Source organism: Cavia porcellus, unplaced genomic scaffold (genome assembly GCF_034190915.1).
Source record: "Cavia porcellus strain 051 isolate PalLab524CR breed Dunkin Hartley unplaced genomic scaffold, mCavPor4.1 scaffold_14, whole genome shotgun sequence".
Lineage (NCBI taxonomy): Eukaryota > Metazoa > Chordata > Mammalia > Rodentia > Caviidae > Cavia > Cavia porcellus.
In genome coordinates this window covers 39892538-39918705 of record NW_026947497.1, presented here as the reverse complement: position 1 = coordinate 39918705, position 26168 = coordinate 39892538, and the positions used below count along the sequence as shown (strand labels likewise).

Genomic DNA, 26168 nt, shown 5'->3' with positions numbered 1-26168 from the left:
CTGAAAGACAGACACACACAGAGAGCAGGAAATATAAAGTTTCCAACTTTAGACTAAAGAACAAAAGAAAAAGGAAAGTAGCACAAATATACAACACATTGAGAACACCTATGTGCACTTTACAACTTCCCTAGAATGCATGTTCACACCCTTTCATTTAAAACTTAAGTGATTTTTGTTTCTCTCTTTATTCCATTCATTTGGGAATTCAAAGTGGAAATTACTATGCATGGAAGAAAAATTAGGTCTTCCAATGAAAATGGCAAGTTCTTCATGCATGTGTTTATTCTAAGTGATCAACACACACTCATGCTTAACAACTTCAGACATGATACTAAATGATGGAGCACAGCAGCAGCTATAGACCATGAAGGAAAAAGTCATTTTTAGCTATTTGCTGGGAGAGTGGGGGAGAAAGAGATAGGAGACAGACAGAGAGAGAGAGAGAGACAGAGAGAGAGAGAGACAGAGAGAGAGAGACAGAGACAGAGACAGAGACAGAGACAGAGACAGAGACAGAGAAACAGAGAGACAGAGAGACAGAGACAAAGAGCAAGAGAGACAGAGAGAGAGAGAGAGAGAGAGAGAGAGAGAGAGAGAGAGGCAGGGAGGGAGGCAGGGAGGGAGGCATGGAAGAAGAGGGAGGGAGAGAGAGAAAGAACACGCTGGCAGATAGCACACTCACCTCCACAATTTCAGTGCTGGAATATCTTGTCAGGCTCTGCTCTGCGGGGTGGATTACTGAGATCTGCACCAGGGTATTGAGTTTCCGATCACGGACAGGAGCCACAAGATCCTTGCAGGCTGCCAAAGGCAGAGAAAAGAGAAAGAAAAGAAACTAACACCATATCTTCAGGAAAACTTCTGTCCCTGGCTGAAAGTAAACTCAGCCAAGCGCTAAAGGAAACCTCCTGGGACCCAGGCTGAGTTTACAGAGGAAGTCTTCTGGAAGTACCTTACAGAAATAGGAAGTCACGTGCCCGGGAGCCGCACTGAGAGTTCATTTCCACTGACCACATTTGCGACTCATGCAAGTCTTGACTGCCTGAGATCCCGGCTGTCATGTGTGACAGAGCACATACTGCTCAGGGACTTCAGTGACTCTAGGTAGTCACCGCCCCCCAGGCTTTAATTCACCCTCCCCAACAGAGTAAATGGATCTGAGCCATATCCACAGCCAGCAAAGTACAGGTCCCTTCCTGACACTGGCAGCATTAGCACAACTGTCTGAATGCACACTGGGACCTTTCCTACCAACTCATTAGAACTGGGTTCCTGTAGTCTCATGCATGACCCCAGAACGGAAGATGGGTCCCAACACTGCAGCATACAAACGGGAGGAATCACAGGAGGGTTTTCAAAAGCATTCCACTTGGAGTTCAAGCCCAGACTGGGAGAGAGCAACCTGGAGTGGGATGAGTTAATTCTTGCCTGGGGGCCACTGTGTTAAGAACTTTACTCCAGACACCAGGCTCAAGTTACAGACACTCAGCACCATACCATATTTACTTGAATATTTTCTCCTCTCACATATCATTACCCCACTATAGGAAAGAAAAATCCAGTAAAAGATTCCTTTTGAGCAAGTCCATTATCATGTGCCCTGCCTTTTGAACTCTCTTCTTAAAAATCAGTACATGTTTTGTGAAAATGACTGAGATGTGATATGTATAGCACTGATTTCCCAAGATGAATGCTTGTATAATGTATTAATTATGCACCCTCCTTTTGGAATAGTAGCTTCTTGCCTTGAATTTGGGAGCAGCATGATTCTCAATGCCCTCTTCAAAGGCGGTTCAAGTCCAGCACAGTTGGTGGTTTGCCTGAGCCCTAAGAAAAATAAATGCTGGACTGTTAGAAAGGTGAGACATATACAGTCCCCAGTATAACATTGCTGTTGCTATTTTCCATGCCTGCTTTCAGGCTTTGACTATGAATTGGAGAACTGAGAAGTAGCCCTTGGTGCTGATTCTCCAAGGTAGGATGCAGGATTCTACAAGGTCCCTCCAAGATCTACAACCTCTGGGGGAGGAGTGAGGGAAGGCAGCCAAGGAGGTCTATTTACACTCTACACTGACACTAATATGGCTCACAGGACCTCCATCCACTGAGACAAGGATAACAGGGCTTACAATTAAGATTTTAAAATAAAAGAAATTACACATATAATTATCACCTTTCAATCACTTAGAGATCATCTCACTTACAGAAGCTGGGTGAGATTTACAAAACAGGAGTTTAAAATGAAAACAGCCCTGGTTTTAGCCCAGGCCTAATAGCTAAATGAGACTGAGAAAATTATTTAACTTCTTGATTTCTTCTTATCCGACTTTAGGATTCCCTGCTCTACCTGAAATTCAGTCCTAAGTTTACCTTGGTTAAGCCACATACATCAAACAATACAGGAGAGCACAGGAACCGTGTGTGGAAAAAAATAACAGCCAGTTTCCTTACCCCTCACTGTTTTTGAGGAATTCTGCTCATCACCTTTTGGTTTCTTGGAACAGTGTTTTGAATTACTACTTCAGTTTTGCATACTAAGACCTAGCTTGGAAACAAAGTGATCACAGTCACAGGATTGGACTTCTCTGGTAGCTGTTTCCCTTCATACCTCACAAGGCCACTTCTCTCCTTGGCTTAGTGACAGCTCCTCTGCACAAAAGAACCTCTGGTTGGCAGCACAGCCACCATGGTTCTGTTTTCTCATGCTAATACATCTATGCTTTTAAAAAACACTAATGGGAGGTCTCAGTAACATCAAGCTATCACTGCATGGAAACCAAAGTCTAGATTTAGACAAGATGTTTGGGGGTATTTTGATCACTTCACTGACTTGCTTTATTAATGTCTTTAGTTCTGCCCTGCCCCCGTTCTCTCGGTTTTCTGCTCACAGGGAGCATTTCCTGATGCTGACAAATAGCTGTCACTGGATGGTAGAGCTGGCTCCACTGTGCTTCAAACACATGCATGGTGCTCTTTCATGGTGATAACTTCACCTCCGTGTCTTGAGCTCATGACACCTTTGCTCAGAGTAAGTCACTGTTTCTGAGTTCTGTCAGCCTTGACTGTGGGCTGTGGTTGGTTCCCAGAAGCAAGGAGCTGACCTTGATTTCATCAGAGAACTCTCAGACTCACTCCCATAAGAACAGAAAAAAATCTCTATTAAACTCAAAGGGTCTGTGCAGCTCCAGTAGAAGATTTCTCAATCCTGAGCAAGGAAAGACAATAATCATGGTGCTTTTCATTTCCTTGTGTTCTATATCTACAAGTTTGGCATAGAAAACAGCAACACTAACAGTTACCTACTAGAAACTTTGCTTATCTGTTTTGTTCCTAACAGTCCAGAGCATTTACTCTTCCTTCTGACTCGGGCAACAAGGTATCTGGGAGACAGCCTGAGATCAAGCAGAACCCTGAGATGCAGCCTAGAGTCTCCCTTCCTAGACCTGTTGTACTAAACAACAGACTCTTGGCACTCAGATCTTAATCTATCAACTCACTTGGCAGGGTAGAGGTAAGGGGAATGTTAAGCCTTTTATGAATGGGCTTTTTTATGCAAAAATGCTTCTTAATATCATTGCCCTAATTTTACCAATATTTGATACATTGTATTTATGTAACATTTTTTTTTACTGATTCAGTCATAGTCAGACAGCTCCTTAGATGCTAGTGTCAAGTCTAATACCAAACCAGTACATGAGTCATTGCCTTTCATCAGTTGAAACCCAGACATGTCATGGGTCTACACATACTGAAACTGTCTCCCTGGAGGAGAGATAAATGGTGACTGAGTGGATTGCTCCATAGAGATATTACTCACTCGAACACTACACAATTTAATCTGCATGGGAATTATTTAGTGTCAGCAGAGAAACCTGAATACCAATTTTGAAAAATAAAATGTTGCATCAGTCTTTCAGCCACACCTAAGACTCTCCATTACCCAAATAAAACTGCTCCTGGGGGGCCTGCATAAAAGAACTCCCTAAACTTATATGAATGAAGGGATGCAATGGTTTGAAACTGTGTTTCTCTTTTGGTTAGGATTAACTTTTAAAACGAGAAATGATTTGTATCAAACTGGTAGTAACACATGCTGATCTGTAATTACTCATTCATCACTAAACTTCCTACTTTTATTTCTGCCTTTTTACTGGTTTTGTTTTAGATTGAAATATCTAAAACTACTCCCCAGATACAGAGTAGTTTTAATACATACAAAGTTGATACATTGAGATTCAAACGTACTTGAGTTCATTAACTGACTAATTTTTTTTCCTGAAAAGAGAAAAATGACAATAGAGAATGAATGAGTAAACACTTATAATTTGAACTTTTTTTCAGAACAAAAGTTGAGTCATTATTATTCCAGTTAATGTTGTAACAGTAACTATAAACATGAGTGTCCTTGTTTTTTCCCTAATAATGGTGCGTTAGATCCCTATAAGCATCTCATAAGAGAATTACACAGGAGCCAGGCAGATGTCACACTAGTACAAAGAAATTTTCAGTAGAAGTGGAATGATAAATAATGAATGACACCTCAGTATCTTGGGAGAAGTTCAAGCATGCAACCATGCAAAGCTGAGACTATTTTATGTAAGGACCTCTATACACATTCACTGCCTGATAAAAGCAAAGGCCTATGGGCCTGATTCGAGCATTCACCCAAAGTTTGAAACTCATGCATTGTGCGGGCTAACAATAGAAGGGAACACAAAATTCATCTTTTGGTAGATCTGGCCTGTGGGCCACAAGTTGCTTCCTTTTGTTTTTAGATGCTTATAGTTATTGGTAGATCTCAGGAAGAAAACAGATTGTCTTCTGATTTGATTGTTCTAATACTTTAGTGTCCAAAAATCTAAAAAGTAATGATCTTCAGGGTTTTTGCTGAGTCAAATATTTCATCTACCTCAAAATACCATTGGTGTTTTGCTTTATATTATTATTACTATTTATTATATTACCAGAGATTGAATCCAGGGCCTTTGTACACAGCTACAGACTTAGCCATTCTTAATTTTCATTTTGAGAAAGGATCTTCCTAAACTCCTCAGGCAAGATGTGAATTTGTAATTCTCCTAACTCGGCTTCTATAGTCCTAGGATTACAGGCATGCAATGCAAAGCCTTGTACTATTATGAGTACGCGTGTTTTTCTTTTAAAGGCATAAGGTTTTGTTTCATTCAGTCACTGCTTCTAAATCTTGTATCTTTATCAAATTCATAGAGTCTTTCTATCATTGTGGCCACTATGATTAGGAGCTTAAAACTTTCTCTTGGCTTCTCTCAACAAGCTAAGTCAAGCAATAATCAAGTCAGAGCAGAATGCAACTGCTCCTCCAGCTGCTTTTGAGCTCAGCGGTGCTGCCACAATCCAAGGAGTCCTCAGCCCTGCACGAGATGTGCAGTGCAAAAAAAAGCATGGAAGGCTGGTCTTCTGGTGAGACAGTGGCCTGAGCCCTGGGAAGCTGAAACATACGGTAATACCAGACACTGGCCTCTTACCCTCTCAGAGCTCCTCTTTTCCAGGAGTGAGTCATTTTCTTGCTTAATTCCCATTTCTGCCATCCAGGGTTAATGGCATCTAGCAAAACTTAATTCCCTACTCAGAACCACACAGTATGGCATATAGAAGATAAACAAAGGCACTTGATGCCAGGATTAGGCCCAAATTCAACTATTCAACTTTGGACAAATCACTATTCTTTTTGAGACTCTATTTTCTTACCTATAAGGTGGAGGCAACAGAATAGGAAGCAACAGATAGGATTAATAGGATTTATAAATTTGTTATAAAGACTATATAAGACACTGCAGAGAGTGTATAAGGCATACAGAGGTGTTTTATGCCAACATTATCAATATTGTTATTAGCATTAATAAGCATACACTAACATGAAAATGTATTTATGTCTCACATTGTGATACTGATAATATACTCCAGATATTTTAGGTTGATCTCAATTTTATATAAAGACACTTTTTTCAACGAAAGCATTTATTAATTTTATAACTGATTATTGTACCCTTTTTATATATTTAAATAAATATTTTAAAACCTATTATTGTGCTGAGTCAACTTCAAAAGACTGAGGCATATTAGTGTATTGCAATCCATGAAACAAGCTGTGCACTCATAAACATTTTAATTTCAACTTTGATCAGATGCAGAGCCAACAGCAATGACTGCAGAAAGCTTTACTCTCCAGCTCCCAGCAGATGTGCTGCAGTGAACAGTCAACTCGCTCTCTACGAAAAGGCTGAATGAGAGGTAAATGCACCTTCAGCCAGTGGGTTTTGGCCCTCAGCAGTATTAAATTAGCAACTGAGGTGTCTCAGGGTCATGAACTTTCTCTGCTACTCTGCACAGTTCCTTCAGCAAAGAGGAAGACTTAAAGCTAATACCACCTCTTACAATAAAAATAAATATTCCCGATAAATACAGCATAGATTGCATACATGTGACCCTGATGACCAAATACTCCTTGCATCCTACCTACACATACTCTATCAGGAAAATGGAAAAGGTAAATGCAAGCCATACTACAAAGAACAGCACACATCCTAGCACAGACGTGTCACCTTACACACACAAGGCTTTCAGGGCGCAGGGGAGAGGATCTGGTTCTTGCTTCCCTCAATCGCTCTTCTGTGTACTAACACTCTTAGGAGAGCCAAGTCCTTCCTTGAGGATTTGAGGGAGACTCCTGCAGGCTAGAGCACAATTTTTTATCCACTCCTCAAGTTTTTAATGTTTGGTCAAGTTTCTCAGAGATGTCGCATATATATTGTATTCCTTGTACTCCAGAAAATTAGATTCCACTAGTCAACTGCTAAAGCAATTTCAGTTATGTTTCCAGTCCAATAAATTAGCAGACTCCATTACGAGGTTTCACAGTTACCATTCTATAGCAGTGATTACATTTAGATTAAATCAATTTACATCGTACATTAAGAGATATATGGAACACTTAAAAGCCTAATAATCCCTCTCTCTAATTACTCTGGTAGTACAATACGCTTTCCTGTTTTTAGTTTTCTCTGTCTTACTTTTCCTTACACTCCTTACACTTTTCCTTACTTCCTCACATTCCTGAGTGTAAGTTTTCCTTACACTCAGGAGTGTTAAAAAGACAGTAACTTTCTAAAGCCTAGAATGTCAGCCTCCGCAGAGTTCACATCCTCTGAGCAGATTTAGGAGACAGCACTGCCTGCTTCCCCACACATTGCATCCCATGATAACTCAACTGCTTGCAGTAAAGTGGTTTAATGTGCAATGCTTCTAAGTCATATTAATATCCGCACAATGAGAATTACACAAGTAGCAAGGGATGCTCTCTTCACTTTCGACATGTACTAACAGCTGCTGCTCAGGAGAATGTGACTGAATCACACTGAACTGATTTATGGTCGTTAATATTTATCTTTCTGTGTTCATTCTGTACTCTCCCTAATCTGTAAGTCATCCAGTGTAATATCTTATCACGCCCTCTCTGTTCTTTCTCCTTCATTTGCAATTGAGAAAGCTCATTTTCCATCACTTTTTCAGTCAGTATTATTCCTTTCTGTCCCCTTCTCTGTTGCATCAAATGTCCTCTCTAACGTGTTTCTCTCATCACTCTGAAAGATGAGGTAATGACAATCGTTGCTCATATATTTACTGTCCCAAGGGTTGAGGACAAACTACACTTAACAAATAATAGCTTCTACCCTCAGTTAGCTATTTCTAAGATCTTTATAGAAATATAACAAAAGTGTTATTTTCCCGTTGCCTGTAGTGTGGGAGATTTTAAGTAACATCCTTTCCTGACATATATGTGACCATAGCTACCAACATGAGCAAAATATATTGGAAAAACAAAATAAATGTATGAAAGTTGGTGTGGGAAAAAAGATTAAAAAGTTTAAATTTTTTTATTTTCCTTTTTTTTAGGCACTGAGTGCAAGAATTAATTGTTATGTGTTCAATATCGACGCCTTTCTTTTCAATCAGGATAACACTTGCATAACTTGTAAGAACAGTAGAAATTTTAGGTTTCTAGAAGAAAAATGCCATGTTTCATATATAAACTAAAAAATCAACCTAGGAATCTACAAACACACACTGAATGTGTAAGTGAGTGAACAACAAAAGCTACTCCAATGCAAGAATCCTTTAGGCAGATTCAAAAAAGCTGGACATTTTTGTTCTCATATTGTAACCATAAAGTATTAATATTGTACATGTTTTGGGTGGTGCTCATTTAAGGTAGCATGTGAGACCTACAGAGAAGGTAGTGGTGGGGCAGCATATTTAATCTACAGAATACTTACTAATGTGTAGATAGCATTGTGTTCCGGGTCCTTTGCTTGTGATTTTGCATATCCAGAGCAATAATGTGCCAATCAGTGCCTCGCATCTCCATGAATTTGATATGTAAACTTTTTATTTATCAATCAGGCATTAAAACATATAAGTCCAGGAGGGAAGAGCATCTCTTTTAGTTTACCAATAGTTCAATATTCAAGAATCTGAATTATTTTCAATAATATCATTCTACTCATGCTGGTATTCTGTCTTTTCGGTGTGATTTAGTTTTGTATTGAGAACTTTAAGACTCTCAACATTCTAATAATAGAGTCCAAATAAAACTTGGTGAATGGATGGGGCTAATATCATAGGGAGGAAATTGATGACAGAATTTGGAAGGCATATAGGCAATAATTTACAAGAGGGAATTTAAAGATTGTGTTTTAGATATATTGCTTTAGAATTGCTTTAGAGATTTGAAATACTCTGTTGCTAAATTGTGTTACAGCTGACTTACTTATAAATTAAACTGTTTTCCTTGATGTAAAAGGCTAGATTCAGATTGTTGGAAAATAAGCCCTGAAATAAAATTTGTTATGTTTTCACATAACAAGACAATATAAAAATATGCCACTATATTTGTGTGTGTGTTCAGTAGAAACATGTCAGTCTTTTAAAAGAAAAATAAAATGGCTAAGAGGGTGAAATTTACTTCTTTCGTTAAGAACATTATTGATGCTAAAATAAACTTCACACCCAGTACCAGTTGTCAATTTGAGTATTATTGAATGATCTGAAAGGAGAAAAAAATACAGCCTCTTCTTGGAACAATAGTGCTCTCAAAAGTCTCTTCTCTCCTATTGTCTGCTCTGAACAGGGAAGATGCCAGCTGTGTGGCAGACATCACATTTGCATGTGAAAGGAAGAAATTTTGTTCAGCTCACTGTTGTTGGTACCCAAAGGTTCCCAATCTGGAGCTTGTCCCCTGCTCCCTCTATTTCTCTTGTGTCAATGCTTAAATAAACTTATTTTGTCTTATTTTTCTGACTATTACCTAAGGGTCAAGACTCCTTTCTCAGGCAACTGAATTAAAAACCAGCTGGTGGCTGCCCGCATCCCTCTGAATGTCCCACACTGCAGGCCATCAACCTCAAACTGGCCTGGCCTCACTGGACGCTGCAGGCTGACTTGGCTGACTTTCTCTGTGTGTTCCAGAGCCGTGTTCTACTTTGGAGACAGCAAGTGCTCACAGCTCTCTGCTGTTCTTTTCAGTAGGACCATATGTGCTGCTTTGGAAAGGGGGAAAATGTTATTCTATGAGGAAAGCACGTTCCACTGAATACTAAAGGAAAAAGTGCAAGTCACTGGATGGAAAAGAGTAGTGTTATAACTAGGATGGAAGAAGAGGGAGAAGAAACACAGGGAACAGTATTGCTTCTCCAGGGACCTAGGTGACAACATTTTTCCAGAACAGCAACCATTGACATAGGAGCCAATAGGCTCCCCATTCAGAACCAGCATAGGTTTACCAGTGGAGTCAGCAGACCTGTGATTATCAGGGAGGGCTGCTTCCCTGGTCTACCTGTGAACCAATGGGTGAGGCCACCATGTTGATGAAGAAGGACACTTTACAGCAAGGGCAGCAGATCACTTGGTCCCCAAAGGTGGATAGCTAAGCCTAATATGCCTGAAGTGGCTGGACTTTGAGGACACACACTGGAAGAGTTCTAAAACAATTAGTTTGGAGGACACAAAAAGCATGTTTCTCAGAATGTTTAGGATCTCCAAAGAGAACAGCTTGAACCCACAACTCAGCAGACCTGTGAAGTAAATGCAGATGGCTTTGGAGCCTTTGATGCTCTTCTAGAATAAGGGATAAATTGGGTTAAATAAGAACAAGGGGCATCTCCTGTTTGGTATCTCCTTGGCACTACATTCTTACTTGCTTTGCATTTTAAACAGGCAGAAGTTCATAGCTATAGATTTCAATCCTTACTATCTAACTTTGGATGTTTTTCTTTTTTTTGTTGCAGTGTGTGTGTGTGTGGGGGGGGTAACGAGGAATCGAACTCAGGACCTCACACTTGCCAGGCAGGTGCTATTCCACTGAGTTATATCCCTGGCCCAACTTTGGATTTTTTATGGTATTTCTATATCCATAGGTGAGTATGATAATTGTATTAATTTTCCCTGAACACTGTGAAGATCCAATTGAATAAAAGAAGTGAGAAAGACTTATTAAATTTCTAATAATGTATGAAATAATGCACTTCTCACTTTCAAATATTTAGCTCACACATGCTATAAAAGAGGAATTATCCATAAAATAAGGAATCCCCATGTCATTAGGGAGTAAGACACAATAATAATTAGAATAATACCATCAAGTGATCACTTACACACCTAGCACCACCTTTAGACAAAGCATTTCATTTAATCTGCCAAAAAGCACAGTAAAGAGAAAGTTCTTAGGATCATACATGTAGCCAGCAGCAAAATCAGGAGATCCAGGCAGTGCTGCTCCTACTCTCACACATCGTGACCCTTGATGTCACATGCTCAGGCTGAAATGCATGCTCAGATCTCTGGCAAGCCCTTTCTATTGTTTCTGTTGTCTATTATTCTTCTTGTTGCTATCTGTATATGTCTATTCTCAAGAGCATCTCACCAAGAGGACTGCATGCTTCCCTATGCTGTCATCATAGAGATCTCAAAGTTATACTGTGAAGAACTCGAGGCATCAAATGTGACACAAGTCAATTCTGTGCTTCACTGTCAAGTGCAATCTAGTTATAGAACCAATTTATTTGACTCACACTGTAACTGATTCTTCTTGTCAGATTTTGCTAAAATGGTCACAAGGTCATTAAAACTTTAATCTTTAACACATTACTTCGCGAACAATGAAATATTAGTAGTTAAGTAACGGTATGCACTAAGAATTTGAAGTGAATCACTTTTAGAAATAATGTCAGCTAGAAGTATACAACATTTCAAGAGCATTTTAAAAGATATCAATTTATATTTAGAAGGAATGAGTGGGGATTTAGCAATAGAATCAATGCATATATTCAGCTGCTGGTTATTTACTGAATGCTTAAAATGTGCTTGGAATGATTCTATGTGCCAGTTTCACAGGAGTTAACCGAAACTCAAGTTCTATCTTTCATAGATTTTATAGTCTACTAGAAAAAGAAGTTTTGTCTGTTTTGTTTTGTGAAAATTCTAAACAGGGTGAAAAAATTGAGAATGCTTGAAAGTGACAGATCAAGAAAAGCTTCCCCGATTAGTGGGAATTTGAACTGTGACTGAAGTATACCAAGGGACCAGCGGAGGAGGAGGAACAAATATTTGGACCGTTTGAGAAGCAGAAAGACCAATGAAGACAATGAGGAATGGACTAAAGGAGCACTGGGTAAGGTACGCATGGTCTGCTTCCTAAAGGCTCAGGTAGCATGAGGTGAGATGTCCCGATTTTATTCAAACAGAACGGGAGTCACTGGGGGATTTTCATCAGAGCAGGGATTAAGAAATCACATTTCAATTTTAAGGCATTATTCTGTCTGTCGTGTCAGAGAGGGACCATGGAGGGCCAAGAACCCATATGGATCACTGAGAATGCTCCTGACCGGCCAAGGTGGGAAGTCATTGAACCTGGCAGTAAAGGACAGTGGTGGACACAGAGAACAGTGGCCACATTCAGAGTATACTTCCAACATAGAACACACAGAACGTGATCATAAATTTGACGCAAGATTGGGTAAAAAGGATCAAGATGGAGTTGTCCTTTGAGCATTTGAGTAGTTGAGCAGGTGGCATATTTTACAGAGATGAGTGTCATGGGGTAATAAAATATTTTAAGGGACAAGAACAGGGATCAAAATTGAAGGTTTAGCTACCTTACTTTTAAAATATTTCCTAGACAAGGAAGTGCTGATATCCCACAGCCAGTGAAGATGAATGGGAAGCAAAGTGAGGCAAGAGTGACAAATTTTGGAAACATAGATCCATAACGATCATATTAAAATCCCTAAACTTGAAGTTGCTTAGGATGAGAGGGAATTTAAGTTTTGCGTGGAGATAAAACTGACATTTTGAATTAGAATGAAGTTTGACCTGGAAATATTTTGACTGTTCAAACTGAACAATCTGCCACCTTCCCAGGAGCATCTGTTTGCCACTGGTAAAGCAGAGAACCCGGAGGAGAAAACCACAGAGCACTCAAAACTTTAGGCTTCCCCACTCCACTAAGTGACTGTGGCAAGTCACTTAACCTGTCTGGCCTTCAGTTTCTCCCATGGACAGGCGGGGATGGCATCCCATTTCAGCTGCAAACAGCGAAGCTCCAACAGGAAGCATTTGCAGACAGAAACACTGTTTTGTATAACGGAACTGTAAAAGGATTTCATTTTGATTCTGTCTTTTACTCAATCGGGTCTCCTCTCTTCCTCATGGCATGTTTTCCAGGTGGTCTACAATACATTTGGAACCACCCACTTGACAAGAAGGTAGATTGGCAAATTTCTATGGTACAGACACATGCAGGAGGGAAATCTTGCTCCTTCACAGTCTTAGTGGTTTTAGGTTTTACACAAAACAAAAGCATCTAAAGAAAAAGTTTCATTTTAACCAAATTCCTCAGTTGCCAGCGAGTAGCAACAAATACTAAAACAGCCGGCCCATTCCAGTGGCCAGCACTCTCAGTAAGCAGACAACAGAGGGAAGAAAGTAACTAGGTAAATGATGCAGAAAGAAAAATAAACCAGATGGTGTATAGTGATCATCAAGGACAAAACAAAAAAGGAAGAGAAGATTGAGAAAAAGCGATTGAAGAAGTTGTTTAGCCCATGTGAAAAAATTTATTTAAGCCTGTAGAGTTAAACCTGGTCAAAGACATCTCTTAATCAAATGCTCATACAATATATTCAGAAAGAGACATGACAAGAAAACACATGTTTTATTGAAATGCAATTCAGCTAAGTGAAACATTCATAACAGGAAGAAGTGGGGGGGAAGCCTGACTTCTCATTGGTGGACTGATATCATACATCTTCATATTGTCAGTGAGACAAGCTCCAGTATGGACCAGTGTCAGTGTGAAAGGGTTTCTCTCCAGCTGCAGAACACATTAAATCTCGGATCACTGGAAACTAACCAGATCCATAAGGATGCCCTAATTTGTTCATTTTCTCTTCTTTCATTTAAAACTTTATTTCAGAAATACCACAAACAATTTTACAGGTCTTAGATAACCTTTTATTTGTCTTCTCTTTCACATGCCTGTACTTTTGTAAGCAACCACAAAGAACACGGCCTTTGGGGTTAAAATCCACATTCCTCTAAATCTTGGCAGTAAACTCTTGTTAAAAAAAAAAAAAAGCAGAGGGTCTGATCTTGTCTGTGAACCATGAATGTCAAAATGTATCTGGGGGATTCACAGCCGAATCAGGGAGAAAACATGAGAAAGTGTATACAGCTTAATAGTTGCCAATTAGGAAAAGTCCAAGAAGTGGTAACTATCAGCATGCACAAGACATGCAGGGCCAAGGAAGTACTAAGTATGACAAAGTGATTTACTCTTGCCTATATCACAATAATAATAGTCCTGTATAATGTTACAGATCATCTTAGGTGTATGTACATTTAATCCTCACAAGTATCTTCTAAGTTGGATACTCATACTCTTTTCAGTTTATACAAGAGGAAACAAGAAACCCAGAGATACCATGCAATTTTTCTAATACCACATGTGTAGGCTATAAGAAAGATAAGATTCAAATGATGTCAAGTGAATTTCTCATTCCCACCTCTTACTAAGTGTTTCACTTTGGGTCAGCTCTAGCCTAAACTGCAAATCCATTTCTTATAGTCATCTTTATTTTTGTTACCGTGTTCTTGGTGGAAGATTTGTTTTGAAAATATCTCCCTGATTGCATAGCTAGAAACCTGCTGTTGTCAAAATTGAGACAGCTCAAAGAAAGACTCACTGGGAAGACGCGTGCATTCAAAAATTCTACACAGAGAGGCAGTTGTCAGCGGTACATTCTGACTGGAAGGCTCCACAACCAAGAAAACCCACTTTTCCAAAACCTGAATATAATTTACTAGCAATAAATCAATTTTTAAATCCTGTTCAGTTAGAATTAAAAAAGAATGTTGTAATATACATGGAGTAATTGTAAAATATTGCAAGAGGAGCTTTAAAACTTTATTTTAGAATAGGATGATAAGCAATATGAGAGAGACAGAAAATGGACATTAAATCATCACCTTGGAAAATCAGCTCTGTGGTTTTATTGTTCATATTGTTTTCTACTCTCAACCCTTGACTTGTCCCATCTGTTCCTTCTAAACCAACATCATGCCCACCCCTTAAGACCTAGTATACATGCCATTTCCTAGGAAAGGTGTTTCCTGATGCCATAGTCACACTGAGTCACTACTTGATCAGCACCTCTACTGTTATTTGTTTCTCCTTTAGCACTATCTACCTGGCACAATAATTTTTGTCCCCACCACCAGCTGCAATTTCCTTGGAAGAAGGAAACAATAATGAAAAGCGAATAGCCTAATGACCAAACGCAAGAGGTTCAAAATCAGAAAAATTCAATCTGAACTTTGATTGTGTTATCATTTTCCATAAAATCTTTGGAAAATTAATGTTTGGGAATCCAAGATTCTTTGCATGTTAGATAAAAGTAGTAGGTGAGTATACACTCTGGAACCAAGATGCCTAGGTTTAATTCCTGGGTTCGCTACTTTACCTATTCACATCTAATTTGCCTTACTTATAAAGTAGGGATAACAATGCAGTAATGACTCATAATGAAATTGTGAGACTCAAGTTAATTAGTCTCTGCAAATTATTTAGAACACCATCTGACAGACAAGTAAGCACTCAATAAACGTTTGGTATTTTAAATACTATTATCTGGTGGCCATGTATCCATAATATTTTTTTGGCAAAAAGTTAAGCACAGAGTAGAGGCAGGAACCATGGCACCTGTTCCTGTGATTTCTCAGGACTTTGTGCAATATTTTTGTCTTTAGAAGCTTCTCAGAAAATCCCTTTCGGTGGACTGCAACATTTTATGTAGGCTGTGGTATACTGTAAGAACCAAACGGCAATTTATAATAAGGCAAAAAACAAGGCCAGGGAAATTTTGTCTATTTGACAGTTGTTTTTCTTGCTGCTCCAAAGAGAATCTTGCATTTATCACTATATTAAACAAAAAAGATACTTCTTGCTTGGTATCCCTTTCATTTGGCCTATTATACCATAAAAATCCTGAGGCTGGTGTACTAATATCATCCATCCTCTTACTGGAGTTTTTAAAAGTCAGAGTTTTATAATCATTTGTAGAACACAACCTATCAATCAATATAAGTGGAATATAGAACTGATACATCAGAGCCTCTTCAGGTTTTTTTTTTTTTTTAAAGAAAACAATGCCTGATTGACAACATTTCATAAAGTATGAATGGGCATCAGTGTATAGCTCAGCAGCACAGCTCCTGCATGGCAAGCACAAGGTTGTGAGTTCAATCCCTGGTACCAATAAAATAAAATAAAATAAAATATAAATATAAATATAAACATAAACAAATAAAGTATGAATGAAACTTACATGCACATAAATGAAGACCCTGCATATGCTACAAAACTGTGTCTTCTAAGAGAGGAGATTGCTTACCTTGTAGGGCTTGTCATATGGGACACAGTTCTATCTATTTTCACCTACCAAGCGCTGAAGACTGACTTGTTACCTGAATAGACTGGTGGGATATAGTAGCTTTCTTTTTTTTTTTTTTTTTTTTTTTTTGTCTTTTTCGTTTTTATCGGTACCAGGGATCGAACTCACGACTGCCTGCTTGCAAGGCAGGGGCTTAGGCCGCTGAGCTAAATCCCCAGCCCCAATAGTAGCTTTCTATATGAAATCCAAAGTCAGCTCACATAGAGTAACACACAATCCAACATATAAAAACTAAGTATTTGAAATCAGTCCTTTCCTGGGTTTAACACCAAAGGACACACATTTATAGTTTCTGTGATGTTTGAAGTAACCTATCTGAGAAAAGCTTATCATTGCACAAAGACACAGTTTTGTGATAAACTACATTTTAAACATTGTACTCTAAATAAAATAAAATAAAATAAAATACTCTACCATTGTACTGATCATTTTTCTGACACAGATGTAGAATGGATTATATATCCACAGGACTTTTTCTTTAAATTCTGTTTCCACTGAGAAAGTAGAGCTTCTACAAGCTAAGTACTTCACCACATCTATTTAATCACACTGTATAGGGCAGAATCAACATGACTTGCAGGGTGAAAGTGAAGTTAATTCTCTATACAGCACAGGGTGAAAGTGATGTTAATTTAATGATTTTTTTAAGTTTGTAAAACTACCTTTAAAGGACCAGGAAGTAGAAAAATCAAGAATCCTATTCAAGTCAAACATTATTTTCACATTCTCTTCTAGGAAGACAAGATGGCAGCCCTATTGCTATAGTATGGATATTGAATGTTCCCAGAGGTCCAGGTAGTAAAAACCTTGCTCCCCAGCTTGTGACACTGTTAGGAGGCAGTGAAATCCTTAAGACATGAGGCCTAGTGGAAAGAAGTGAATCCAGTGGGGGAAAACCCCTGAATGGGATGTTGAAAGCCGGGTCTCTCCATGTCTTTCTCTCTGTTTCCTTTCTACAATGAGCTAAGCACCTTGCTCCACCATGTGCTCCCCATCATGACTTTCTGTGTCATCACAGGCCTAAGCCAACGGGCCAAACAACCATGGACTAAAACCTCTGAAACCATAAGCCAAAAACACTGTCTTAATTTAAGCTTGCTTATGGCAGGTATTTTGTTACCGCCACAAAGAGCTGACTAACATACATACATGTAGAGCCTATTACTTGTCTTTTGTGTGAGTTCTGAATTTGAAATCTTCATCTTCAATAAAACACCTACTTCAGTTGCTCTCCATATATAGAAAGGACTCCTCTTTCTTTCTGTTCTAATACTATTTCCTTCACTTAGACCCTGTCTCTAGTCAGTTCTGCTTGGTAATCTCATTCACTGTTTCTCGCATTTGCTTTCTTTCTTACTTAATCTTTAACAGTCTCAGAGACCATAAATAATACTTTAGTCCAAGGGTCTTCTAATGATTTTAGGCTCACTGGTTTGAGCTTTCAAATTATATTATTAGCTAACTGAAGGTAGATAATGATTTTTACCTCTTCAGATATGCCTCTTCTGTTGTTCAGCACACTCAGTTTATTTAAAAGAAAAAATATTCAGTTGTGAACTTTATATAAGTATAAGGCAAAGACTTTCTAAAATAGCAAAATGCATCATAAGGGAAATAAAATTCTACTCATTGGTGAGAATCATGATTAGAGAATTTCATGCTTATTATTTTAATGCTGTTCTTTTGTACATGCAGGCTGACAGTGTTACTTGAGGGATATGTTGTAAATACTATTGTTATCTGCTTTTAAAACCTGTATTCTCTTGTGTGACTAGATAACCCTTTGACAGATGAGTTTTAATGACAGTCTAGTATTCCACATGCATGTTTTGCTGTAGAAATTAAACAACAGCATAGACTGATCAACTAAAGAAAATGATGAAGTACTGTCAGTCCGTATTTTCTATCATCCTCCCTGAGTCTGATATATTAGGAGAAAATCCAAGAAAAGAGATGATGAAACAGAAAGAAAAAGTTTAACTCTGCCTATAAATGTAAGATGATGCATGATCACATTATGTAGTTAACTGTGGTGCAGTTCTACATGGCCTGTTACTGATTTTTATCTAGGATCACTATAGCAGTGAATGTGGATTTACCAATGTTAGATAAAGATAAAGACTGAAAGCTCTGTTATTCTTATTTTATTCATCAATAAAACCTACAGAAGAGGGCAAAGTGCTCAGGAACCCTACTCTCTCTCAGAAGCTTTTTCTAGCCCCCACTCCTTCCCTCCAGTAAGTGTTCCTACTCTTTAAAAAAGAAAATCTATTAAAGCAGCGATGGTGGGGTGGATGTAAGAAGAAAAATTGTCTCTGGGAAAAATTATTCCATAAGACATTGAGTCTTAAAGATAAAGCAACTTCACAGAAGGCAATAGACCTGAGAGTTACATTCAAATCCCACGACTCTACCTCTTAGTCACTAGAGGCTTCTGGCCTCCAGTCTGCAACTCCCTCCCTCTCCACAGATGTCCAGGGCATTAGGTACAGGTGAAGGTGAGAAGGAATTGGAAGAGGCATGGGAGGAAGAGCTCTCTGGCTCTGCATTTATTCTTTCCTGTAGCCGTCTGTGTGCTTGGCCTTCCAGCATCATAACGAATGGAGCCTCACCATCCTGCTGTTTATCCTAATAGCTATTTTTACCTTAATATCATATAAATTTGTGACTTGGTTTGAAGTCTGGTTAAGCCAGTAACCTAATTATTAACCTTGAACTCCACTTTTCTTATAAGGACCTTATTACCAGCTATTTAAATACCAGCCTGTTCCTTGATCTTTATAAAATTACCTGGGTTTCAGGTTAGGAGAAGACAATTTGCAAGTCAGCATCCACATTCTATGTAAGGATCTTTGGACAGTTAGTGACTGCTTTGAAATCTGTATCTAAATAATGTCTTGTCTCCTAAATTGGTGCTTCTCTTCCAAGCATATTTTAGACAGTGCCTTGTTTTTCTGTACAGGGAATCTAACATCACCTGGAATTATTTTTTTATAAGAATTCTGGGCCTCTCGTAGTACAACTTTAATAAATAAATTACTTGAACTTGTTAAGGATTTCACTAGTGCTCCCATGCTCCCATTCCTAGCATAATGAATTGCAAAGCTTACCAACACATGTAAAATGCATATTTCATTAGTTTGTTTCCACTTACCACCCACCATCGAGATACAAACTGAAGAACAAGACTTCACAGTGTCAAATAAAGAATTTAGTGATCACCATCAATATATCTATATCCATATCTATATCTATATCTATCTATCTATCTATATATATATATATATATATATATATCCCATGTGTTTGAGAAGGATTGTGAGCTACTGATTTGGATTAATAATATATGTGAAATACATAAAAATTTTGAAATCATATTTTATTAACTCTGAAGATAACAAATGGTGGCACAAGACAATGTTAAAAGCGTAATCAAAGGGAACAAACTAAAAATACTTCATAGAATTTTTATATCAATTCAAGATTAGTCTCTATACATTTTTGACAATGGCTTGAAGAAGGAAATGTATATGGATTTAAAGAAATGATCTCTGCTTTAAAACACCAGCTTCATTGCAAGCAATTTTATTAAACCATAAGCAAAGTCGCTATTCTCTTAGATATTACTTATTCTTTGGTTTCTTTGTGAAAACTTAAAGCTTATACTTAATTTAAAGAAATAAGAAAACAAATATGGATGCAGAATTGCAGTTGTAATAAATTATTTAATTTAAATGCAGCCGACCATTCAAAATATACTTAACAGTGGACATAAGGTATTCACTTTTTCAGTAATGCTTGTCTAGTGCTATTAAGACATCTGTAGCCAATTAGCTTGCTCAATTGACTAAGCATCTCCTACCTCATTTACTTGAATAAAGTTGGAGCCAAGGAACTTCAGGAAGATATAATGATTTTATAGCAGCACACAGACATGGGGGAAACAAATCTTCTTGGAAAATAGCTCATGCAAAGCAATGTAACACCAAGAAAAATGACTAGTGCGATTATTTCTCTAATTTAAAGTGCAGGACCACTCAAATTCTCAACTTATTTGAATATTCTGATAGAGCACATAGAATATAATATTTAAACTTTGGGTGGAAAATAAAACCTCTGTATTGTTTTGTCCTTAGAATTTATTGCTTTCACATCTGATTAAATAAATATGCACATCCTTAAATGATGCAACTATTTTAGGAAACAACTGTTCTCTCATTATTCATTACTACGGGCATGAAAGTTAACCATGCGAAAAATACAGCTGAAGAATTTCTGGGGTTAAGAATAAACTTTTAAAAAGGGACAGAAATACACAGTAAAACTTATGAGTATTAAAAAACTATTTTTATAAATTCTTCAATAAACAGTATGGTTGGGGACCTTAAAATTCTAAGAAGCCTAACAGTTTAGAGAGTACATCTTCTAAAATCAATAGTACAATCCTTTGAAGAGCCTGAACAATTTTCTTTAGTAAACTGGTGTTCACTTGGGTATTTCTCACTATTTGATAAAATAAAATTATTTTCAAGGACTTTAGTGTATTTTTAAAATAATTTAGAAAGACAAAGATCTGATGTTTTTTAATGGAAGAATATTACCATGAATTAATCCTTGCAATCTCAAATCTTTTATTTCTATAATTTAAGCACAATAAGTGATGGCAGCTTTGCTACTGAACCTGACTACTCTATCATAACAAATAAGACAGGCTTTTGAACAAGATCTTTATTTTGTTTGAAATAGAAGGCCTCAAATCCAACTGCTATGCTACCCCCAGATTCGTCCTTCCTAGCAATCCAAGAGGAAGGCTTTGTTTGTGATCAGAAATACAACACTTTGTTCTAACACATCCTCACACTGCAGAAGGCCTGTGAAAATGATCAACAGGGATTATAAGCATCTTGTTTTTAATATGTAAGATGGACAGAAGCTTTAGTAGTGAGAGTTCTGCTCGGTGAGTCAGGGGTACATAAGTTTCTTTGATCTCTCAGCTCTCTTTCATTTTGAATCTGACAAGTTCATTTTGAATCTGAAACCATCTGAAAATTCTTAAAGGTAAAGTATAGTGTTATTGATATCTCCATGAAAGTTTGAGTTTTATATTTCTGCCTATTTCTCAATAGCTAAGGGGAAAATACCTAGATTCTTTCCTTTAAAGCACCAATTAGCTATATTTGTGACTTTAAAAATGTTGAAAATACACATTATACATAATTACTATCGCAGTAAGTTATACCTTACAATTGGATATTGAACAAACAAAATAAATTTGCAACATGCTCATGAAAATGTATAATCCTAAAATAATTGGAACGTCAACCCACTAAAAACAAGTAAACTGTATTCACACTTGAATCTTCTCCCAATCTTTAGAACACATTTCTATTTACATGCAAAGATTTCTATACTAAAATGTACCTGGTTTCTATGCATTGAATATATGTTTTTACAAATTATAAAGTTTACCTAAAATAAAATGGAAAGACACTGTTGCCATTTCAGTGCATTTCAGAACCATAAAAAGAAGGTATAATGGTCTAAATACTTCATATGAACCCTAATTTTACCTTTTTAAGTAGTTTTTTGCAAGTAGTTCCCTAATGGTATTTTTACACTTCCACTTGATTCAAGCACAGAACACTTCTTACTCCTTAGCAAAATACTGGGCCAGTCTGAGTAAACACTTTGAATTTATCCCTGGACAAAGTTACACATTTTTACATGTGACAGATCTTTATAGTTGCTTAAGTAAGTCAAAGCTTGAATTTAAAGTTAAATTCTAAGTGCCAAGGATTTGTCTACAGAATCAATACGGAAGAGTAAAGGAATAATATTTCTGAGTAAGGCAGAAAGTGAAGAAGAATCTTACAAACATCAAAAGAAGCATGCAGTGCAGCTGTACACGTAGCCAGTTTCCAGTCCAAAGAGTAGAAAAGTAAACAGATTTGCAGCAACACTGAATCAATTGTGGAATCAGAATGAGTGGTGGATGCAACATACTTGTAAATACCCGGTTAAAACATAAAGCGCTCTCACCAAGGAATCTTAACTATTTGGGCAGGAAACTAACTTATATAGCAGCCCAGATTCTTTATTAATAAATTGAGAAAAATAACAACTACCTTAAGGAAAAAAATTTTAAGTAGTACCATGTTTATAAAAGTTTGTAAAATATGTAATGATTTAACTAGTATAACTATAATCCACGAACTATTTATACAAACTCTTATTATATTTATTAATACAAATGAGATGTAGCTCCTTACCAAGAATGAATTCCAGTTGTGGTTCATTTGCACTCTTCTGAATACCTATAAATAACAATGTAAATTCAGGTCTAAATATTTTAATTCATTATTAATAAGAATATGCATTACTGACTTCACTTTGACTTCTGTTTATAAACACAGAATTACTAGACTGAATGAACTTGGGCAATCAGGCTTAACAGTGGAGTGCTGTCAAAAGGTAGCAAGATGCCGCAGCAGAACTTGTGACTAAAGATTTAACTGAACCATTTAGCTCCGCAAGCATAAAGACACTGAAAAATACCGTTTTGTAACCATGACAAATAAGAAACATATTTTTCAACTGTGTCTGTTTCTTTTGGAAACAGGCAGACAGAAGTAGAGCCTTTAAAAAGAACCACCTCTTCCAATATTCTCTTACATGGATTTTCTTTTAAGCCACTCTGACTTACTGTACATAGAAAATCATTAAACTTCTCCAATAAGATTCTGGTGGGCTTTGACATGGTGCCGGTTACTGTGCTATTTTTTGACAGGTTAAATCAACATTCTGTTAATTGTTTCTACTTCTTTTGTTAGCAATAGGTAAAAAATATAACAATATGGCTTTTAAAGTGATTTAAAATCAAGTGAGAGGAAAGTGAGTCTGGGAATAAAGGCACGACAATGTAGACAGTTTATGTCAAACACGAATGATCAGGCTGCAGCAGGTGATAAACTGGACAGACGGTGCCTGTGACCTCACAGTGAGCAGGGTCTTCCTGGACCTCAGCGAATGAATAGTGGGTGTCCAAATGGGATGTCATTTATTACAACTCATAAGTGGCCAAAGAAGCAAAAATAAAATGTGTGGAAAAGTAAACCATTTAGCAATAAATGTAGTATTATTACATTTTTTTCTTATTTATTTTTGTTGTTACATTCATTAGATACTATTTAAATTTACAGGTATTTAGTCACTACTACATTTTTAAAAACCTCTCTGCATAAAAATAATGTTTTTATTTGCAGTGTTAATTGTTTTGGCACAATAACCATTTATTTTGTTTTCTCCTACTGACATTTAAGAATGCTATGGTTAACAAGTATAGACCACTTGAGAGGTTAGTGGGACAATGATAGGCAGGTCTTCGTAAAATTCAAATCGTCTGGATTTTTTAAAGCTTATTAATAATTAACTCTATTGTTAACTCTGACAAGCAAATTTCTTGAAAATCTATCCAACTGATACAACTTTCTAAAGATCATTTTTATAATGTAAATTACATGAGGTTGGCTTATATTTGTCAATGTTAAGTAACTGGGCAACAGAAGTCTTCTGAAAGAAGACATATTCCATACTAAACAGTAAAACTGAGCTCTAGAATTTTAAGCATGAGAGAAAACGTACAGTTTTTCCAATGACTTTGAGTATCACAAAAACTGATTCTAATGATCAATTGCAAACTTGGCCAAATCTCCAAGCTTGCTCTATTTATGCTAACCTGTGCTCTGAAGTATAGCACAAACAGTTCAAGGGTCTAATGTAACAATTTTTCACTGATGCTTTCAACTTAAATATCTTTTGATTTTAAAGGAAATTTCTGTGTTCTAAAAAGCAATTCCACAAAGAATATATAAATACTAAAGTGAAGGTACCCTTAAATAGCAATAGTATCTAAAAGCTGTCCAGGAAGGTGTGTTATACTTAGGATTTAAGTTTTATTGTTTAGTATGGAACATGTCTCCATTAGTGTGTTAATATACCTCCAAAACTGTGATTTACTATTTGATAATTAATTACATCATGCATATCATCTGTCTTACTCAAGGTGAAAGATAAGCGGCACATCATACATTTACAACACCAAAGTAAATATTGCACAGGAAACATGACCAGATGCTCTTATGCCATGATCCTGAATGCATGGCAGTGGTTTTCAGTCAATGTCACTTGCATCTTTACGGAGTTACAGGAAGAGGCACATACATACTTACTTGTGAACTGAGTGCCATCACTATCGTTGGCCTGGGCTGTGGAAAGAAAGTGCTGGCCTTCTTCTGATGTTCCTTCCTCTTTGATTTCCATTGTAATCTTCACAGGTGTTTAATTTTATAATTACTCTTATCAGTATCACCGGCCACTGATTTCTGGTTTAATATAGGTGTATCTTCTCACTAAAGATCTGATTTCTCACTTTGAAATCCTGTGCAAAGAAACATCACAATTGAAGACCTCGATTACTTTGGTATTCAATATGAAGCCAACAATTAAAAGTAGACAGAAACTACAGCTGCTTCAAGTAAGTGTCTTTTCTGCCTATCCCATACATATTTTGAAGGACAACTCGTACAATTAATGTACCAGACATTCTAGATTAAATGTGTGTTCCAGGTAATTGTTACATGGCCTCATGAGAGACTTCTAAATCCTGAAAGGTATATTCATTCTCTCTGAGTTAATTCTGTTAGAAAGCAGTAGGTATTGGGACTAGTTACTTAATATGTACCTAATTTAGCAGCAAGAGGAGACAGCATCTTGTCAAGGAATTAGTGTGTTGTGCAAGGTGAATATTACTGTCATTCCTGCCATTAGAATTACCCTCTATCCTTGCTTCTACATCCACCCTTGTTAACATTATTCATGACCACATAAAGATAATTTGGCAAGACACTCTTCTGCTAAAATGGGCCAACAGGTTGAAGAGAAGAACATCTAGCCTCATTATTACCCATACAGTCTTTTGCTATTCTACCTGATAAAGGCTTAATTGTTTAATGATTCTAGTATACGGTGAAAAGAATGAATAATAACTCTAAAAAGGTAAAGCTCAAGGGGAAATGAAAGTAATAGCAAATTGATGAAAATTAGCATTGGGAAAGAAAGCCTCTCCAAAAATTTATGCAGACAGCCTCAAATAGTTACAGATTCATTTTGATACTTAGCATGATATACATGACCAAGAATAAATTGAAAAAAATCAATGTTGTTTTAAATCAAGCTACCAGCTGAATTAAAATGTGCAAAAATCTTTAAGTTTCTACACAGTGCTATTTAATGAGATAGCAGTGATTTTGTTTGGCTTGGAATACTGATGTGGTCTCAAACTTCACAAATCAACAGCTTCGCTTTCTGTTGTTGCTTATCACAAAGCAGCTTCATTTGTCATTCAGCTCAAGACTTAAGAATCATCTTGCAAAAATTAAATCTAGAATATGTCCCAAATCTTTAGAAAACATTACAATATAGTTACAGATAAATGCATATTGGTTTCTAATGATAAAGTGAGAAATACTTTCTGGCATAAACAGCTATTGTACCACCAGTACAACAAATCCAACTATATGTTTTGAGTGATAATGCCCACTAATTTCTTTTTTTGGGTATTACACTTAAAAGTATTTCCTGTAACAAATGGACATGCTCATTGCTTCATGCTTTCTGAAGGACAAGTGCCAACGGTAGAAAGATACCTATACCACATTGCAATGTGTGTCACTTTGACATAAGAACTTTGCGAAATTCACTGTACTTCTTGACCACAAATTCAACTTTTTTGCCTTTAAGAGTTATCTTCAAAGTTTGAAAGGAGACCTACAAGAGACAGCATGAATGTATTCTTGAAAAGTAGAAATTAAATATAAAAATGGTGAACAATTTATGAAATAAATGTTAACTCTGTACTTGCACTTGTGTAATTTGTGGATGAGAAGGGAGAATTGAAGCATATTCCCCCAGCCCAAACTAGTTCAGTGAGGGAAAATAACTTCAATTTTAGAGAGAATGAGCCAACTATACAAAACAAGCTTCATGTAATAACCTTTGAGATTACATTTTCATTGCTCCTTTGTTGCACTGGGGACTAATTTAAGGTTTGATATACTCATTACA

The 26168-nt window shown here is 37.0% G+C and overlaps 1 protein-coding gene across 6 annotated transcripts in view; it reads right to left on the bottom strand.

The window, feature by feature from the left end:
* Inpp4b (inositol polyphosphate-4-phosphatase type II B) overlaps positions 1-26168 on the bottom strand; it is a 765962-nt gene that overhangs the window by 360826 nt on the left and 378968 nt on the right. For all 6 annotated transcript variants that reach the window (XM_063260829.1, XM_063260831.1, XM_063260834.1 and 3 more), the window contains 3 exons: positions 24275-24483; positions 22316-22360; positions 686-804 (listed from right to left, as the gene is read on the bottom strand). In XM_063260829.1, coding sequence (XP_063116899.1) covers positions 686-804; positions 22316-22360; positions 24275-24365 — 255 coding nt within the window. In that variant the 5' untranslated portion in view covers positions 24366-24483. The remainder of the gene's footprint in view (positions 1-685; positions 805-22315; positions 22361-24274; positions 24484-26168) is intronic.